This window comes from Mercenaria mercenaria, chromosome 15 (assembly GCF_021730395.1).
Source record: "Mercenaria mercenaria strain notata chromosome 15, MADL_Memer_1, whole genome shotgun sequence".
Classification (NCBI taxonomy): Eukaryota; Metazoa; Mollusca; class Bivalvia; order Venerida; family Veneridae; genus Mercenaria; species Mercenaria mercenaria.
This window is the reverse complement of record NC_069375.1, coordinates 41152520-41172726: the sequence shown is the minus strand read 5'-3', so window position 1 is coordinate 41172726 and position 20207 is coordinate 41152520. Positions and strand designations below refer to the sequence as shown.

General features: G+C 32.2%; 1 protein-coding gene across 3 annotated transcripts in view; it reads left to right on the top strand.

Annotated features, from left to right (window-relative positions):
* The first annotated feature begins 2401 nt into the window (after window positions 1-2401).
* LOC123552050 (discoidin domain-containing receptor 2-like) overlaps window positions 2402-20207 on the top strand; it is a 191147-nt gene continuing 173341 nt past the window's right edge. The window contains exons 1-2 of one of the 3 annotated variants that reach the window (XM_053525086.1): window positions 2402-2450; window positions 5224-5309. In XM_053525086.1, the coding sequence (XP_053381061.1) occupies window positions 2434-2450; window positions 5224-5309 (103 nt within the window). In that variant the 5' untranslated portion in view covers window positions 2402-2433. Of the gene's footprint in view, window positions 2451-4748; window positions 5310-20207 lie in introns of those variants that run through there. The other 2 variants (XM_053525087.1, XM_053525088.1) reach the window with 2 other exon arrangements.

The following is a 20207-nucleotide window of genomic DNA, read 5'->3' as shown; positions in this document are numbered from 1 at the left end:
GTAAGTTTGCACGTTAGTGAAAACAACTGTGTCATATACAATGTTGGTAGGTGTCCAAAAGAAAAATAAGACACAGAAGTGTTTTTTTCTCTGCAGTTAATGTAGCAGAAAGAATTTCTGCAGTTACATTTAGGAAATTATCTGCCCCTGACAACTGTCCAAGTCAGAACCTCTTTTATGATTTTCTCAACTCATTCAGTGTGCAATATAGGTATTATGTAAAAAACATCCCTCCTTGCACACACAAACTTTAGCAATCTAGAATTCAAAAAGCATATGCATACCGGTAAATTTCATTTTACAGTTCGGGACATACTGGCAGAGTTTCTTATATGATTTCTAGAATTTAAAAAGAATATGCATAAATTTCATTTTACATTTTAAGTTTGGAACATACTGGCAGAGTTTTGCATGGTAAGTCTTTTATATGCCATAAAGATGACCTAAAATCAACAGTACCAGACTGATGCTATCAGCAAGCAGAGTTGTGAATTTATGTATGGAATTATTATTAACATTTACCCTGCTAAATATCTAAAATGGATTGGTCCATCATTCAATTTGGATTTATCAAAGGGGTGTTCAATGAAAATTTACTGACTGAATAATGACCAGTGCAGACAAGATCAGCCTGCACAGATGTGCAGGCTGATCTTGGTCTGCACTGGCCGCAAAGGCAGAATCACTTGCTGCCAGTAGGCTAAAAGTTAACTCAGATTTTAGGAGGGGAATTTGCAAGTCATGACACAGGAAAAAACATATTACATAAGGTAATTTTCATTGCACCCTAACTTCTTATAATCTATGACACAGCATCTTTTAGGCAGAGACTTTAAAAGCTGTGTCTTACTAAAATTTAAAAAAAAAAAACATTAATATTTTTTCTGTTCATTCATTGAAAAATACTATAAGATAATGAGTACATTGTTATGTTAATTAAATATGTAGATAACAAGCATAAAATTTATGTACATAGTCATAATAAAAAACAAAACTTTTTTCTGACACTTTTATTTCTTACAATGTCAGCATGTTATGAATTTTTTTCATGTTTTGCAATATTGCTGTATTTTATTTGAAAATTACATTTAACATACCTTATTTTGCCTCGAGTTTTTCTACACTTTCAAAGTTATTATAACTTTATTGCAATATTGATATACATGTATAATATTATCTTGATATAACAATACTGGCTCTATTGACTTAGCGGCCACCGTTAGCGAAAATCCCCGTTAGCAAAATAAAAGTGAAGGTAGATTTTTATCTATACAGTTTCATCAAGTTGTGACCGTTATAGCTATATTAAATAGAGTCATCAATGCCTGGTCATTTCTAGCAATAAAAATTTGATAAGTCTAATATTGGCATATTTCAATTATTAGCTATCATTATTAATAATGATTGAAACGATAGAAGTTCCTATGAAAAGCAAATTCTCTGAAGTACTTCAATTTCTATAACAAATCTACTGCTTCATTAACTTTGCATTAAGTGTCCATCATATTAAATGTTCAGGAGTTTTGACAATTTTAATTTTATTTATTTATTTAATTTTTATAATAATAATAAATTAATAATTTGAGGGGTTCAATGCAATAAGGGCATATCTACATATAATAATTATATGTAGATATGCCCTTATTGCATTGAACCCTCTATTATAGTCTTTTTAAAAAAGCACATTATTGTGAAGCTATATTTTCTTACACCAGACCCCATGTTCACAAAACATTTTCAGTCTTATCTGAGTTTGATAATGAAATTTAAATTGTCATTTATATCTAAATTGAATGTTTAAATGTAAATTTTAAGTTAATAACTATATTCAAGTGACTTTTCAGTATTGATGGTCAGTCTTAGTTGGAATTAAATTTTGATGTTTTAATTAAATTGATATTAGAATTTAAAACTCAAACTCAGCTGGGACTGAAGAATGTTTTGTGAGCATGGGACCAGGTAAAGGTAAAGGTAGAGGTAAATTTTATTTACCGTCGCTTTGTGAAACAATGAACATAAGCTCTGTAGAGCTTTTGAGCAACTCTATGTTAAGAACAGTTAAAACCAATTATACCTCAACTCCCAGCAATTTTCTGGTACCCATTGACAGCTGGGTCAACTGAGGCAATCATGATAAAAGACACACCGCAGTGGGAGTAGCCAGGAATCGAACCCAGGGCCCTTTCACCTCCATAGGAAAGCATCTTAGCCCTCTCGACTAATGCATCCACTGAACCAGGTCATAAGTTTAGGTCTTTTAAGCATCCATGGTAGAGAAAGGACAAAAGTGCTCTTTTAAGGCAATTAAGTTTATTCTGACGCTTTGAACAACAGCTATTGTTCTTTTCTTGTTTTCCAGATGATAATCCTGAGTTTCAGCCTGTTGGTTTTAGTGGAGACCAATGTTTGTGTGAAAACTACGAGTGTCAAAAAATGAAGAGAAGACAAAGGTTGTGTATTTCTCTGTATTTGTTCTTCTTTCAATCAGTATGTATTTCTAAACGTAAATGAAAAATAAGAGATGCATGTCACATCTTCTCATGATGGGTGTATATTAAGTCCCAGTCACTTGCTTAGGCTTTTGTTTCTGTATTTAAGATACATCGCATTCCTTGCCTGAGGTACATGCGAAGATTTCAAAGGTTTATTTCATTCTACTCTCAGTTTGTAAATATATACAAAAACATGAGACACATACATTCATATTATTAAACTAATACATCATATACAATCACGCTCTCAAATGAGGGCAACAATAAGAACTACTTTATCAAAATATGGCTACAGAAATGGGATTTACAGAATATAATACACTAGCGACAAGTAATTTTGCCTTTGCGACCAGTGCAGACCAAGATCAGCCTGCACATCCATGCAGGCTGATCATGGTCTACACTGTTCGCTATTCAGTCAGTAAATTTTCCATGGACATCCCTTTGAATAATAAATGGTATTGCCCAAATTGAATGATGGAATGGTCCATTTTAGAAATTTAGCAGTTTAAAAAACATTTTTGATACTGTGGTCTTTTTTTTCCCCCTTAATTTCTAGTTGAATCAGTAGAAATGCAGATACTGGCTATCAGACAAGCCCCATTCAAAATACCCAAGAACCTGTGGGCATAGCATGTTCATAAATAATGTATAATTAATCAGGAAATTGCCCAAAAAGTAACATAAATCTTCACAAAAGTACAAAATCTAAATTTTTAATCTAATGTTTTGATGGGCTATTTTGTTGATAAATCAACTAATTGACTACACAAGTTTCTTAATTTTAGGCCATAAATTAGTTCAACAAATGTAAATTACTTCACCAAATATTTTCATGGTCAATATTTGGCTTTGAATAGCATACTTAGCACCTATAATGATGGTATTAGAAAATGTTTTCCACAAATTTACATGCTGGGAACACATTACCGGCAGATCAAATTAGGTCAACAATGTATTAAATGTGAAAATGACATTCTAAATGTGTGAAAATTGTTTGGAAAAAAATCCCAAATTTCCTTCTGGAATTAAAATATTGATTTAGTGCTACTGAAGGGTACTAGATTAAAGGGAGACCATTCTGACAGGCATAAATTGTGAATAGGTTCCCTTTAATACTTTGATACCAGCATTATTCACAGTCAATGAACTGATGTTTTTTTTAACAATCTAAATTATGTTTCCATTTGATGAATCAAACGCAGTTTATCCCCAAACAACTTATTAATGTAAATTTAATCAAGGGCATACTTTGGTTTCTTATTTGTAAACACCTTTTTTATACAGACTTCTGGTTTAACATAAGAGTATCTTAATTTTTTTTTAGATTGTGTAAATGACATTGTATGTAAGTACTGAAATCTTTTACTCTCTGTGTAAAAGTCTTTCTTTAGAAAGAAGGAGAAAAAAAAACTTTTTTAGCTAAACTTCATTAATTACCAAAATGACAAAATATGTCACAAACACCTCTTTACCACTGATTTAATACCTCAATGACTCGTTTAATTCTAGGGTATTTTTTGCCTCCGAAACCTTAGGCTAGAAAAAAAATCATTACCAACATTGAAACATGCCACAATTATTTTTTTGCTGATTTGTTTTGGGGTTGTTTTTTTGTAACCTATTTTCCACTTTCCGCATAATGTGAAGTGAAACAGTTTTTATGTATTTGTTTATGTACATTGCATTGTTTGAATATTAATAATTTTTGCCCATGCCTTTGATAGTGAATTCGCCCATTTAACATTTTGTATGTGTAAATACTAAAGTCAGCTTTTATCCCATTTAAACCTTTGCTTATAGTTAACAGTGGCAAGTTTACACAACTTCAAATAAACAAATACGCCTTTTGATAGAAATTGCAGAATCCATTCACACATTGCAAAAATAATATTTCGTTTCACTGAAATTTTCAATAAAAGTCATAATAAATATCTTCAAAGAGTTGCTGTATTGTGTACAAACTCAATAAAAGTTTCCCATTATTGTCCTACCGCTAAGGTATTTTTTTGTCCGATTTTCATTACTTAATGAACTTTACATTAAGCCTGTACTAATTTAGCGTAAATCTTTACAATTGTTCGATACAGTCTTCTTAAATGAAGTTTTTAACCAGATTATAAAAAGGTAATAGACACAGTGTGTTTAGCCAATTACAGTTGGTAGAGAGCTCAAAAGATCAGAAGGTACGTCTTCATACTGAATGTGTATTGGTTAAATATTAACACCCCTGAAGTGTGAAGTGGTTAGGTCCTAGTGCATTGCCTTGGATCAGTGTGGAATGGTCTATTGTCAAATACACATGGAGCATTTCTGGTGTGAATGAAAAATGAGTCTGTGACTGGATTAAATGTTTAAAAAAACGTCTTAAAACTAATTCGTATATAAGGATTTTTATAGTAGAGTTTAGACGTGAGTTTATATGAAGCATTAGAGGTATTGGATTTTTAGCTGAGTTTAATTTGCATAGAATAAAGTGTATATCAAACACTGTTATAGTTGAAAATTATAATGAAAGAAGTCATTGTGACAGGGTTTTAATTAATGCTTATCCTTTTAACAAGAGTGAAATAGGATAATATACAGGATAAGTACTGAAAGTGTGAAGATTAACACTCCTTGGAATTTTAATATAGAATCATTTGAAAATATGATTAAAGGTTTACCTGCACATTTTCATGGAATAATATTATAAACAACTTTTTTGTCCAGAAATGGATTTATTCTTCAGGATGATTGAGTGTTGGGTTCCTTGTGCCACTTTGGCGCTATTTATGCTGATTGGATTAATTTCACCAGTGTTTTCCTTAGATCTGGGTAAGTATTTTTTTTATTTTCACTGTCTAATTTTTAAATGTAAGATATTTTTTTAGTAAATAATACATAATAGAGATGCATGCAGCCTTTTGATGTTGTACAACCTTAACACCAGTTAAAATATCTAATTTTTCATATTTACTTAAAATTTTGTGCATAAAATAAAATTTTTGCAACACTTGTTTTGTTCGAGAAGTGGAATATTTAACCTTCAAAATGGAAAACGAAGTTAACTAATATGCAAATTTTGCTTTGCAAAGTGAATAATTAATGCAAATTAATTCTTTTACATACTTGATTATATCTCTATTCCTTTAATCTCTCCTCATTTATGCATGATTTTAACGATTAAAAAAATACAACTTTAAGTGAAATTTTGACCTATGATATTTTCAAACAGATCTTAAATATATTAATTTATCTGTTTAAAATATACCTATCAACTATACAACATTTATTGAAATGCATTTTGCATTTTGCACGGAAAACGAAATACTTTAATGACAGATTTATTGTACTGGAAACGTCAGCAATATATAAACCAAGATAAATAGAGATGATAAAATGATCAGGTAAATATGATCAGATCTATATTAATAAAAAAAAATGAACGAAAAAGTAACAATCTTCTAAATTTATTCATAACCAACTCAGACAATAGTTACTGGTGATTTACTCGCGATTTAATTTGCCCTCAGAGTCATCATCTGTATTCATTTAAAGTTTCTGTCGCATACTTTCATCTCCAAACAAAAGCTTGATCAAACATTTGCCGATTCATTCAACCATCCATGCGAGCGATCATTTAAATCATGCAAAAAAAAAAACAAGCTACAGATCATTGTAATAATGATTAAAAACTAGCGGAAAAAAAGTGTCGTTTGCAGTCCTGGTCTGGTGAATGAAAATTAAAATGCAGGCATCTTGACAGCTGTCGTATGATTATTTTGAAACCATGGAAGTGTCATGAATGTATGTTAATAAAGAAGACATAAGAATGTTTCGTTAGGTTCTGCTTAAAGCTGTTGAATTCATTTTCTTCTCTTGCGGGTAATATATAATTTTGTGTGACAGATGAAAGACTATTATAAAAGGCGAAAAAAGGTGTGCATTAGATGACAATAACGCTTCTTAATATCATGCTGCAAACTATCACACCATAGATATGTCCATTTATAAGGAAAAAGAATAAAACCTGAGGTTCTAAATAAGTACATTTATATGTAAATATGTAGGTGAACTAAGTGTTTCATATTTACATATTAAAATTATATTGAACCCAGATTATACTCACTGACTTATAAATGCATTTTGTATTACTTTTTACTTGGAAATCAGTAAAATCGTAAAATCTCAGTTGATGCAGCAATATATGGTGTTACCTTAAGTAGCGATGATCTGTAAAATTGTAAAAAACTCAAACGATGCAAAGTTTTGCGGTTTTACATTAATGATGACTTAATTCCACAATTTCACCATAGACGAGATATATCGCCAAATCAAGATCTATTTTACAACATTTGTTTTGATGTTGATATTAGTCTGTCATCTCCGATAATTTACCCTCATCTCTTCATATGAGTAAAATACTCATTTATCAGTAAAACTTATTTTCGAAAGATGAGATAAAATTTGACGAACGTCAGGGGTTTGATACAAAATTCATTTTCATCTGATTTTTTGTCTATAACGCAATATATCATTCTAATATTTTGATAAAAAAAAGTACTAAATTATCGTTCAGAATTCTGGTTTCTTCAAAATGAGTCAGTTTTCGTAATCAACTTCAAATTATTGGGAAAATGAATATTGGCTAGACCACAGAATATAAAACAAAGGATTTAAAGAGAAAAACTGGTATTTTTTTTTAAAAAGCTTGACTGGTAACCACAGTTCTGTTGTCATCCAGACAGTTCCATCTGCTTTAGTTTTGCTGAATGGCCAAAAATAGGACTTTTTTATTTGATATCAGACAGTTGTTTAAATTCATTCTGAAAAACAAGGATTAACAGGCGCAACAGAATGAAATTTTTATAAAATTAAGGAGTAATGTATTTTTTGAAATTAGATTTTTAAATTATTTTTTTTAAAGGCATTTTTATTTTTTGCAGAGATCAGCCATTTTGAGTTCAAATACTAGTGCTTTTACCAATTAATCTGCATATACTAAATTAAAGTAAATTCTACTTTGGGTAGTAGCAAGAGAGCATTTATTAGATTATATACTGTTTCTTATGTCACTGTACAGTTAGAGGGTTAGGGCACGGGGTGATTTTTAGAGTATTAATGGCGTCTAATGTATCTTCTCACGAAATTGATATAAATGAATCATGAAAATAATTGATTTTATAAATGAAAAAGAAACATTAACTTGTCCTGGGACTCACAAGTCGCGACCTTGAGCATAGAATATCATCATTTGCGATTTGATAAATATATTGGTCATATACGTAGGTGAAAATCTTTCTTACGATATTGATCAGAAATAAACCAATGTTCAGTAAACTAATTATGGTGGTGTGAATGTTTGATCGCTCCTTGAAAATGTTGCCTTCGATTTTAATCGAACAGTAGCTACAGGGGGAAAATGACCATTATTGTTTTGTCAATAAAACCTGTTTTATTTCTGCAGTTGATAAATAAACAGACTTTATGAAGAGTAAATATTTTGTCTTTAATATATCTGAAAAATGAAAACAAACAGTGAAATAAATTTTTTTAAATAGTTTTTTTACAGTTCTGTTTAACCATGTTCAAAAAAATTTTCAGAACAGAAAATTATTCGAAATTATTTGGTTTAATGTCAGATAATGAAACAAAATGGCGGTCACTAAAACATGAAAGGAAATTTTGTGATATAGTTTTGTTTCCACCTGTTTAACTAATGATAGAGACTTTTAGGGCATTCAGGATAAAAAGTACATGAACTTGGTAGAAAATTAAGCCAATTTTTGTAATCCAGCTGTGATTTAACCTCCGCAGTCATTACATTGTCCTCTTTTATAGTATGTAATTTTCTTCTTCATCATGATTTGCCCGATAAAGATATGTGAACCGGTTTGCTGTGTGGTCGAATTAGTACCTTGCAACCTAAAATTGTTGAAATTTTTAAATTTTAACATACTTGAGATTATTTGAAATTTCACCATTGCTGTTACACAGCTGTAATAAAAGTTGGGGATGATACTCTTCAATAACGAAGAGCAGAAAAATGGTTACAAGTGGATCATATATATATGATATCTCCAATATTGAAGAGCAGAAAATACTGAAATCAGTAGTAGTACTGTAGAAAAATGTATAACTGCAATTTTTGAAAGAGGTATGTATTTGGAATTGATTACTGTAGAGAAATATTATATTTTAGGCAGAATGGGCAAAAACTTAGCTCAGCTTGTATGAATTATTGTGATGAATATTGATAGCTAACATTAGATCAAGATGTATATATATACACCTGTCTCATTTCTCCTTTGATTTTTGGCTGACTGTGTATGTTGCAAATTTGATTTTAAAAAAAAGCTAAATTGCTTTAAAATGTGTAAAAAAAATAGTTCTCATTTATTTTTCATCAGAGCAAGTTTCAGCATCTTCAAAGAAAAGAAAAAGAGAAAAATAAGAAATAACAGCCCAAGTCGTCTTTAAAAAAATATATAAACATAAACAGTTTGTCATTTTTATCGGAAATAAAAAAAAGGATGACAGTGAATATAAAAGTTCATTTTGCTAACTATATTTAAAGTAGATGTTTACTTACAATATCATTTATCTCTTTGAATAGGAATATTCTAATTTCCAGTTTATTATGAAATGCAATATGGAGATAAGCCCCTTTACGACTATTTTATGAGAGGTTTTTCTAAATTTTATTACATATTAATATCGCTAATATTAGGGCTTATTAAACTCTTAATGTTAGTTAACCAGTCTTATGAAAAAAAGTTTAGAATAGTGTCTATAAGAAATAAGATACCTAGGTATCATTAAAGAGAATCGGTGAGTAAAAATTTCATGTTCTGGTTGCATTTTCAAAGAGAAACGTGGCCATTAAAAGTGATAAATACCACTGGGGTTAATCACCCTCATAATTTTTTGCCCCTCTAACAAAAACAGGTGCCCCCTTTTTTAATAGTTTTATGATAGTTCCAGAGCCTGGTTATAGGCTTAAAATAGCTTACGAATAAAAAAGAAAACCCTAGTAGAAATTGTAAGCCTCGGGATATTCGTGTATTATTGTATACCAAGCAGAATGAGCTATTTGCCATTCAGTTTTGTATGAAGATAGCCTATTTATGCACTGTCATGGTGCTAAGCTGAATTTCAATTAAAAAACGTGTTATTTCATATATACATTAATTACTATAACATAATTAATTAGATGTTTGGGGATAAATATTGCTTGACTTGCAACATTCAGGATTCCTTTTCTCTCAGTAAGTTGCCATAAACCCAGTTTCACCTTTCAGTATAAGCGAGAAATATTCACAATCAACATGAAATATATCTTTAATTTGTCATGAAGAATAAAAGATGACAATGTTTCAAATCGGGACTAGGGTGCATCAGTGGAAAACGTGCTTAAAAAAATGTCAGAAGATTTTTTTATACTTTCTTACACTTACTGGGATATGTTAAAGGGAAAAATTTATTGGTCAACATGTTTTACTTGCTTGAAGGCCACCACAGCAAAATAAAATTTTCAAAATTTCAAAATAATTCAGTTTCTATCAAAAAATCTCAGAACAGCTGTGTCAGAGAGGTGAAATAGGCCACAATTAGCAATCTAGATGAACTTTGACAGAAATTCAATACAACATAGACAGTAAAAGCTATCCTCATGTGTTGTGGAATGAAGAAAATGGAGTTTTTAACTGTGGCTCAGGTGGTGTTATAAAATAAATGAGAAAATAAATCATTTAAAATGTTGTCTTCTAACATTATTTGCTTTTCATGTGAACAGATATCATTTATATTGAACAGTTCTGTATTAAAATTTTCTTGTCATGACTTTTTTTTTGTAAAAAATGGTAACAGGGATCTTTAGAATATGTTTAAAAAGAAATGTTGTTTTTTTTGGTTTTGTATCAATTTTAGGATTGGCAGAACCAGGAAATGTTTACTTGGGGATCATTCTAAAAAAATGAAAATTGATAGTTTCTGTCTAAGGCCCAAACAAAAGTACCTGTGGTTTTTTGTCATTTTTTTCCTAAGAAAACATTATAATTGTAATAAATTTAAGTGTATATGGCTCATGGACCCATACTGTATCCTAGGTACGTTACTGCCGCCTGTGGTATATACCAGTATCATCTAAGTCTGTTTGTGAATAGATGTATTGAATCTACTTTTTTCTGTATGACTAGTGCTTTTTATCATATTTTACAAACTAAACACATATGTACTCATTCTAGGATCCTGCTTGAAAGACATTGAAACGCCTTGTTATTTATGTTAACAATTACAAGAAAAGGAAGGAAATTTTGAAAATTTTGATATAAATCTAGAGGCGTGACCCTTGAAAACGTGTCATCACTTTACTTGTTTTGATAAAATGCAAAGCTTATTAATATTCAAGCATATTTAAATTATGTTCTAATTTATTAATTAACGAGAAAAGAAGATAAGAGAAAAGATTGCATTTTATCTTTCTGCTTCAGCGTTTATACAATAATTATATTATCATATTTTGAAGCAGAGCAGGAAAATCGTGTGTTTAATTTATTTTAACAATAATCATTATTTTTCATTACGTTTACATGGAAAACCTGTAAAATCTTACATTTGTTTAATTTTCTAAATGCTCTGATATTTTCCTAGCGATAAATTTTGCAAGTAGAGTAAGGAGTAAAAACGTTCTTCCATTTCTATAACAGCGGGTGCTTTATATTTTTTTCGATGCAAGCTAAAATCGACTCTCATTATTTTCCCATCTCTATCTTTCTTGGAATAATTTTGTGTTGTTGTTCAGACAGGAGAATGCAATTGACAAACTTTGGGATTATTCCTCAGTTTTCTAATAATATCCGACAGCTGTTAAAGTTTTTACAAGAAATGCATAACCGTGTGCAACTGCTTTATCGACTTCCAAATTCTTCCAACGAAAAAAAAAGCTTCGACAAAAATTCATCATTCAAGGATAATAACACAAAACATGAAGTGATTTAGCGAGATAACGATATCACTGTTATGATCTCCGCAACCTTTATGTTTTTTCAATTATACGAGTATTAATGTGTTTATGGTCGAGAAGCATGGGCTGTTGTGTCTGCCGAGTCTCGTGTAAAATATGACGTCGAAAATCTGAAATTTGTGTCAGTTTGCTCAGGTGATCAGAACAAATTCGTTCACTTTCTAATTTCTTTTCAAGGACATGATTTTAGATAATAAATAATGGCCGTTATTCATGTTTATGATGTAGAAACGTGAAATTTTGCTATTAAAATAGCTGCCGAATATTGCTGATTGCTGTACTTGTTGTTTTGCCACCTTATATTGTTTGCAACAACCAACACATTTTCTTATCGAATATTTGATTAATTAAGTAAAATTCAAACTTTATTATGTAAAAAGTTAGTATATGTAACAGAAATGCTTCGCCAGGTAATGGGCCGCTATGAATAACTTGCAAGATAAAGGTAGCAGACTACCATTCAAAGTCAACGAAAATGGTAAAAATGGCGCCAAAGAAACAAAAAATCAAAGAAAATGTTACAAGCAACCTTGTCAGATTATTTTAAACTCTTGAACAGCAAAAATCTATTGTGAACCCCAACAGTTACAGGAAATTGCATTATTTGTTTTTATAAAAGCAGATTTCAATTTTTTTTTTGAACTGCAAAATATGTTTCCCTGAATTAGACAAGATGTAAAATCAGAAATTTTCACTGTTTCACTCAGCAATACATTTGCTATTTCATTTTCTACCCAAAAACATCTTTTAATGAACATTTTTCCTGCAATATTTTATGTTCCTTTGCTATGAAAATATAGCAGAAAATTAATGCAAAGCTAAGCAGCTGTGATGAAATACAAGAAATATTCACAGAATATATTCCTCACAGAAAACTCCATTAGATTAACCAGATAGAAAAAAATATTTGTATGCTGAAGTAGGCAATACTAGGTCTATATCATAGAAAATCAAAATAAATGCTTTTTTCTTGGCAGTTGGATGGATGTTTAATTGGCTTGATGGATTTTTCCCTACTTAAATGAACAAGATGTGGATAAATTGTGAAAGATCCCTCAAACTTAATTCTTCTTGTAGATAAAACGTGCAAGTGATTCAGTAAATCTGTAAAAGAGACTTTCTGCTGTGCTTATTTTTGGTTGTACAAGAGGTGATGTTGTAATTTTTTATTTTTCACAATTGTTGTTGTAGATTGTCTTCATTTGTACTTTCCTCTTCATTATTGCTATCATCATCATCATCATTATCATCATCATCATCACTGTTATCACCACAATCATCATAAACCACCAGCAACATTGTCTTACGAAATGTTGTCAGCATCATTGGCTGTAATCACTGTAATCATCATCATCATCATCATCATTGTTATCATGCTTATTATCATCACAATCATCATTTACTTTGTGATGTTACCTGATGTCAAGTTGGTTTTAGGAGTTGGATTCTAGACTTAACCTACCACGAAGAAGAATGTTTTTGGTTCCTAAAATGTTTGAAATGATAGCTAAACACAGAACAACAGTGGGAATGCATGACAGTCCTAATAACCATGAACCGCCCAGTGATCCATGTTATGATGAATGTGAGTTTGAAAAAAAGTGACAATAATTGTTGATTACTCCATTCTGTTCATCAAAAATGTGTCAAGTAGTGATACAAGGTTTATTTTTGTAGCTCTAGGGGTGTGCCAAGTTTTGGCAAAATTTGCATCTTTCTTGATAATCTATTTGTCTTCTAGGTTAGACACACTAATTTTCCACCTATTTTGTTCTACTCAGCAGAATGTGTATGGAAAATGTTCAAACAAATTTGAACACACACTCTGAAAGCCACACCAGAGTTGTGAAATGTTTCATCTATACATTCTGCAGACACCACTTGCCCCACTGGTGAATATTGAAGAACTTTGTTCCAGGTATATTTGTTTATCAGTGTTTGATCAAACAAGCACCCCCCTGTCCTGCTGTGTTTGTTTCATATACCTGATAAAATTTGCATCCAGACTGCATTTCCTGTGAATAAGTGCCTCAAATAACTTGATGTGAGCATTTTTAAATAAACAGAAATCCATTGAGATATTTCAAGTGCTTCTTTAATTTTGAAAATTTATCAACATTTGTGTGAAAAAAAAGTATACGATTACCATATTTCTTTGGCTGCAAGCACCATTTTATATTAAACAGATTATAGTTTAATCGTATAGACCTCAAAAACACATGCTAAAGTCAGCCACAAACACATAAGGAAAATCACTGTTGTAACACATCTAGTACTCCTTGCTGACGTGCAATCCCTGCAGCGATAACCTCCCCCTCATGATTCATGTTATTGCTCAAATTATACTTATTTCTCTGAACATGTCAAAAACTATGTCACTTGATTGTTTCTAAGATCAAAAAATCCCATATTCTGCTAATATCAGGGATCTTCACTGAAAGGGGTGACCACTGTGATGGCTGAGTGATCTTTACTATAAGGGGAGACTACTTCTTTACTGTAAGGGGCAACCACTGTGTCGTGACTGTAAGGGAAGACCCTGTGATGGCTGAGCAATCTTTACTGTAAGGGGAGACTACTTCTTTACTGTAAGGGGCAACCACAGTGTCTCGACTGTTAGGGAAGACCAGTGTGATGGCTGAGTGATCTTTACTATAAGGGGAGACTACTTCTTTACTGTAAGGGGCAACCACTGTGTCTTGACTGTTAGGGAAGACCACTGTGGTGGCTGAGTTATCTTTACTGTAAGGGGAGACTACTTCTTTACTGTAAGGGGCAACCACTATGTCTTGACTGTAAGGGAAGACCAGTGTGGTGGCTGAGTTATCTTTACTGTAAAGGGAGACTACTTCTTTACTGTAAGGGGCAACCACTGTGTCTTGACTGTAAGGGAAGACCACTGTGATGGCTGAGCAATCTTTACTGTAAGGGGAGACTACTTCTTTACTGTAAGGGGCAACCACTGTGTCTTGACTGTAAGGGAAGACCACTGTGATGGCTGAGCAATCTTTACTATAAGGGGAGACTACTTCTTTACTGTAAGGGGCAACCACTGTGTCTTGACTGTTAGGGAAGACCACTGTGATGGCTGAGTTATCTTCACTGTAAGGGGAGACTACTTCTTTACTGTAAGGGGCAACCACTGTGTCTTGACTGTTAGGGGAGACTAACATGATGGCCGAAGGATTTTTACTGAATGAGGACACCATTGACATGGCTGTAAGGGGAGAGCACTGTGATGGCTGAGGGATCTCTTTTGTAGTGGTAGACAACTGTGGTGGCTTAGGGATCTTTTCTGTGAGACCACTTCTTAGTAGATTGCTTAAATATTGATGGATATAGTGTTGCAACTTTTTCGGTTCTTCTCTTCCAAACTGTAAGGTATTAATAAATTGAACTTCTTGAAACAAAATATGAAAGAAATGAATTTGAAAAAAAAAGCATGAGCTTTTAGCATGGTTAGCAGTAATGCTTTTCAGCATTTGAAGTTATAAAGTGTTTTGTGTATATTCAAATGTCTGAATTTCTGCTACCTGGATAAACTTTTTGAATTTTTGAAGTAATGTTTTATCAACAGGTATAAACAAGGGCTTATCAGTCCTTTACCCTTGAAAAATTTGAAGAAGAAAAATAGACTAAGGTAGATAAAGAATAAAGGGACATTTATTATAACAATTGAGTTTCAAATTGCTGAAAAGGGGACATTTATCATTTAAACAAAAAAATTCAAATTGCTGCAATGGAGTTACTTTTTCTGTCTTAATGCTGCAATAAAGGCAATAAAAATGGTGTGTAATGCACCGCTTTAGAACGGCTTTAGAACATTATCGCTAGTAGATTTATGTATTTTAAAATACAGTACTTAAGATAATATCGTTTTCAAGGTGTATTGTAATTGAAAAGTAAAACAGAATCGACATTTCAGATAATGCAGTGTAGTCCTATAATTTAGGCATGCCGTATCTTTAATTGCAGCCAGATAACATGTTGATATGATGTTATATGTCAATTTCATGCCGTTTTTCTGTTGCAGTGAGATGTCAAGATTACCCAAATTGTTGAAAAAGATAAAAGATTTTGGATTACTGCCTTTTCACTTTGATTGACTGATTAGCCGATTGTATGAAAGCGGAAATCGATTTCTTATCAAAAACTGCCTAACTGTGAATCAAATCTACATTGGCGCTATGTTAGGAGGAAAATAAACCAGTACAATGCTGATCTTGGTAGATGAGAAGTGATTATATGTTCTTGAAATTTTATTGAAGAATATAGAAAATGTTGTTCCAATTTTATACTGTAGACGAAGCATTTTTCGTGTCACTTTTATTTGATAGTGTGATGTTGAGAATTTCATGCTTCACAGCGCTTTCTTTGAGACGCGCTTCTTCTTAAATTCAAGGGTTGCACTGTTTAGCACAAAAACAAATATACTACAGCAAGACTCATTGAGGCAGTTGCCTTTGGGGTTTTTTTTAAGAGATGATACAAATAAGGGAAGCTTACTTACAAAATGCCCTAAAAATGCCTCGGCACTTTGAAGTTCTACTTAGGTCTCAGAATTATACTCATTTCGTTATTTTGATCACACAGAGATGATAATACAAAACAAAATGCTTTTCATCTCATGATAATAGGTCTACACCGATTGATCTGTTTTTGAGGCATAAGAAAGGAATAATTCACTATTAGTTTCCTGTAAACAAAACCAGGATTGCTTGATTAGTATAGCACCTGCCTGAGAGAACATGTTCCCTGCATCAGGTAGATAATGTAACCAGTGTATTTGCTCATTATCAACAGTAATCCTATGCCAATTAACCAATTAATGATACAGTAGCCTTAATCTGATGGTATCAGGAAGTGGCAGGATGCTTGTTATGGTTAACTTTTTCTTTGCTTGATTCACTTCCTAATGACATGGTTGATTAAACCTTTCAAGGAGTTAAGTTGAAATGTCATAAAATGCAGTAGGCAATTGTCTTCCAATATTCTCTTCAATTTCCATAAGGCTTTAAATTTTATGTTAAAAACAGATGAAACAGCCATCCAAATATATGTTATGCATAATTACAGGATTAGAAAAGCACGACTTCCATTACTGCACATGAATTTATAAAGAGTCATAAAGGGAGGTAATCAAAAGTCATTTGATTCAGTAAAACTTTCTTTATGTTTTCAGTATTCAAACCTTTGACTAAGATTGGAGAAATCAATTGTCATAAATAGGATTAAACAAGAAATTAAGATATTTTGTGTTCACGAGAAAAATCTGGCTGCCATGTTATAAACAAAGGCATTACACACCTTTAAACTCATCTAAAATATTAAGGAAATGCACAGTTTTAGACATTTATTGAAAAATAAGTTGTAAAGTGGAAACAAACAAGATTAATATTTACAAAATGTTACCAACCCCAGCATTGTTTTGTTTTACCAGCAAGCCAATTTAACTCTGGTATTTGCATTACCAATGAATTTCAGTGCATGCATTATATGCCGGTAGGTGTGCCACTCTATACTAAGCACTAAATGTTTGATTTTCCTGTCTGATATTATTATGTAGACAGGGATTATACAAGTGTTTTCTTCGAAAATCCACGAGTTTCATGAATTCCATGTTAATTTGTAGGCATTTTGGATTACATATACCATTATATACCTGCTTCATAGATAACTCTGCCCACCCATCCTCCATGGAGCAATTCCAGTGGAGATATAATTTGATAGGACAAATTCAAACAGATGATTGATAAATTGCAAGATACACTAGGGACTTGAGATTGTATCATAATGGTGAACCAGTCTATTTACATTGCCAGACTGGCTTTCAGATTTATTCATTTATCTACCAGCCTTTAGGCAATGGTCAGTGATTATGTTTCCAGACAAAACTTCTCAAAAGAATCCTACAAACTAGCCACTGATGTATATTTTGTGCCAAACAACATAAATGAAATACTGCAACTCTCAGACTGGTACTCCAGAAATGCCAGGAGCTGTTTGGTACAGGAAGGAATTGTTTGTAAACACAAATTGATAGTGTGTTGAAATATTGTTTGGTCAAGCTGGTTGTTAGAGGCGCCAATGATCCTGACCTCTGATCTGTTGTGCCTCATTCACAGGTCAGTGTGAAATGATTCCTAAACTGATATTTCTCATGGCCTGATTAGTTCTTACATTCTCTCTTATTCATCTAGTCTTGTAGTGAGAAATAAGTAATTTAGTTTCTTGGGTTATGTCATTAGTGTGATATTGTCCTGGCTGATGGCTCATTTGGATTTCTTTACCATAGGAAAGGTAATGAAACACCAGCATGTTTGCCTTACATAGATTGATGCAAGTGACAGGGGAGATAACCTTATTGCCATAGTCTACCTCAACAGCAAACATGCGCATTTCATTAGCTCAGTTTAGCTGTTACATAATTTTGATAGTTTTGTTGTTTCCTCCCAGACAAAAAGATAATGCTGCAAATGGCATCTGGTTAACAAAGGGAGACAACTTTGTTATATCAAATAATACCAAAAGCCACCCAACAGGCAAACAATACACAGCAGTCTATGAAGGATTCCATATCAGTATTGAAGACTATCCCTAGCACTTTCACAGAACTCACAGCAAATGGATTATGTTTACAAATGTCATCTGGTTGAAATGGCACCTGGTTATCAAAGGGAGACAACTTTGTTGTATCAAATGATATTATCAAAAGCCACCCAACAGGCAAACAATACACAGCAGTCTATGAAGGGTTCCATATCAGTATTGTAGACTATCCTTAGCACTATCTCAGAATTCACAGCAAATGGATTATGTTTTCAGATGTCATCTGGTTAAAATGGCACCTGGTTATCAAAGGGAGACAACTTAATTGTTCAGTCATATTATATTATCAGAATCCACCTCACCAGCAAACAATGCAAGGAGATTCCATTGCAGTTACATATGAAGAGTGTTGTAGATTCCTGCTAATTATGAAACACTATCCCAGAATTCCCACAGATGAGATTAAGTCCTGATACCATCCAGTTTTATCATTTGGCTTTCTGATAACATGCATTCATAGGAACATAAATATCCAGCCATATGGTACACACTTAACAATCAAACGTCTGAAGAGGTCTATGTATATGGAAGCTACAGTATTTGAAGCCACTTTCACATCATGAATTTACTGACAAAAAAAGTGATGAATTAAAAGTACAAATATATGAGATAAGATTTCTTCTGTTTCCCTGCTTCTATATTGAACCATGCATCTTGTATGATCTTAAGGAGGATTTTCAGAAGGCTGATAAGTTTTGCGGTTAAAACAAAAGTACAGAAAAAAATGATTTTCCATTGTAGTTTATTATTATTGATATTTTTTACAGAAAAATGTTTTATAGAATTTCGTGTATATGGCATGTGTTGAATGTTAATGACAAGTTAATTAATGTTACAAGTGACAGATGGCCTCTACACACTGAAAAACAATCACAGAATGCTATTCTTCTAAAAAAAACAATAACATCTTATGGCAGAGGTTAAAGGTCCAATACTAAGGAAAGTGAACATTTTAATTTCTTTTAAAAAGCACAGAAACTATATCATTTTATTGGAAAATGAAAGTTGGTATGTAGAAATTCGAAATAAATCGCAGTATATGTACAATTATTTTTCTATGAAGTATGAAGAAAGTTAAAAAGACCTGAGGGGTCATTCTGTCGATTCATTGGAATTTCAACATAATACACATACATTTCTTTGAGTTCCAAAGACCTTCTGTAAATTTTGACCTGCCAATCTTCATTATTTAGTGTCTTGCAGAAGTCTATGCACCGGCTATGAAAAAAATTGCCAACTCACTTTCCCTTAGTAATGGACCTTTAACTATATATTTATCTTTAATCTGGATCATGTACATGGAGAAATGCAGTGCTTGATTAAAATTCAGTTGTGAACTACATAATTTCTTTCCACATAATTATGTTAAAAATTTAATTGCATGAAAGTTGAATAAAACTGTGATATCCTTTAGATTTGTGGGCATAAAATATTTTCATTTTAGTCAGAACAACCCGCCCGCTTAGCTCAGTAGGGAGAGCGCAGATCTACTGATCATGAGTTCAGTCGCGGGGCAGGGCTTAATTGTTCTCCGTGATGATTTGATAAAAGACATTGTGTCTGAAATCATTCATCCTCCACCACTGATTCATGTGGGGAAGTTGGCAGTTACTTGCAGAGAACAGGTTTGTACTGGTACAGAATCCACGAACACTGGTTATATTAACTGCCCGCAGTTACATAACTGAAATACTGTTGAAAAACGGCATTAAACCCAAAACAAACAAACAAAAACTATCTGGCAGGGATATGAATTTGTGGAGTTCAACTTTTGAACATAAGATGAATAAGAATTTTACTGTTTCATTTGAATTAAATTCCGTGGATTGTCTCATCCACGATGGCACAAAAATCAGTCCTTTACAAATATAAGTTTCTATATACATAACATATAATTCTTGTGAAAAAGAACTGTATCAGTAACATAATTGTTTTAAATCTCCAAGATCAATTCAACTAACATTTGCGACATATTTCACGGAACAATTTTACTTAATTTTTTTGTCAAGAACTAGCATAAAAATAATTGCAACTTTTTTTAGAAAACATGTTGAAAAATATGTTTCAAATGTTCAGAGTTAGTAATTATATAGGTACAC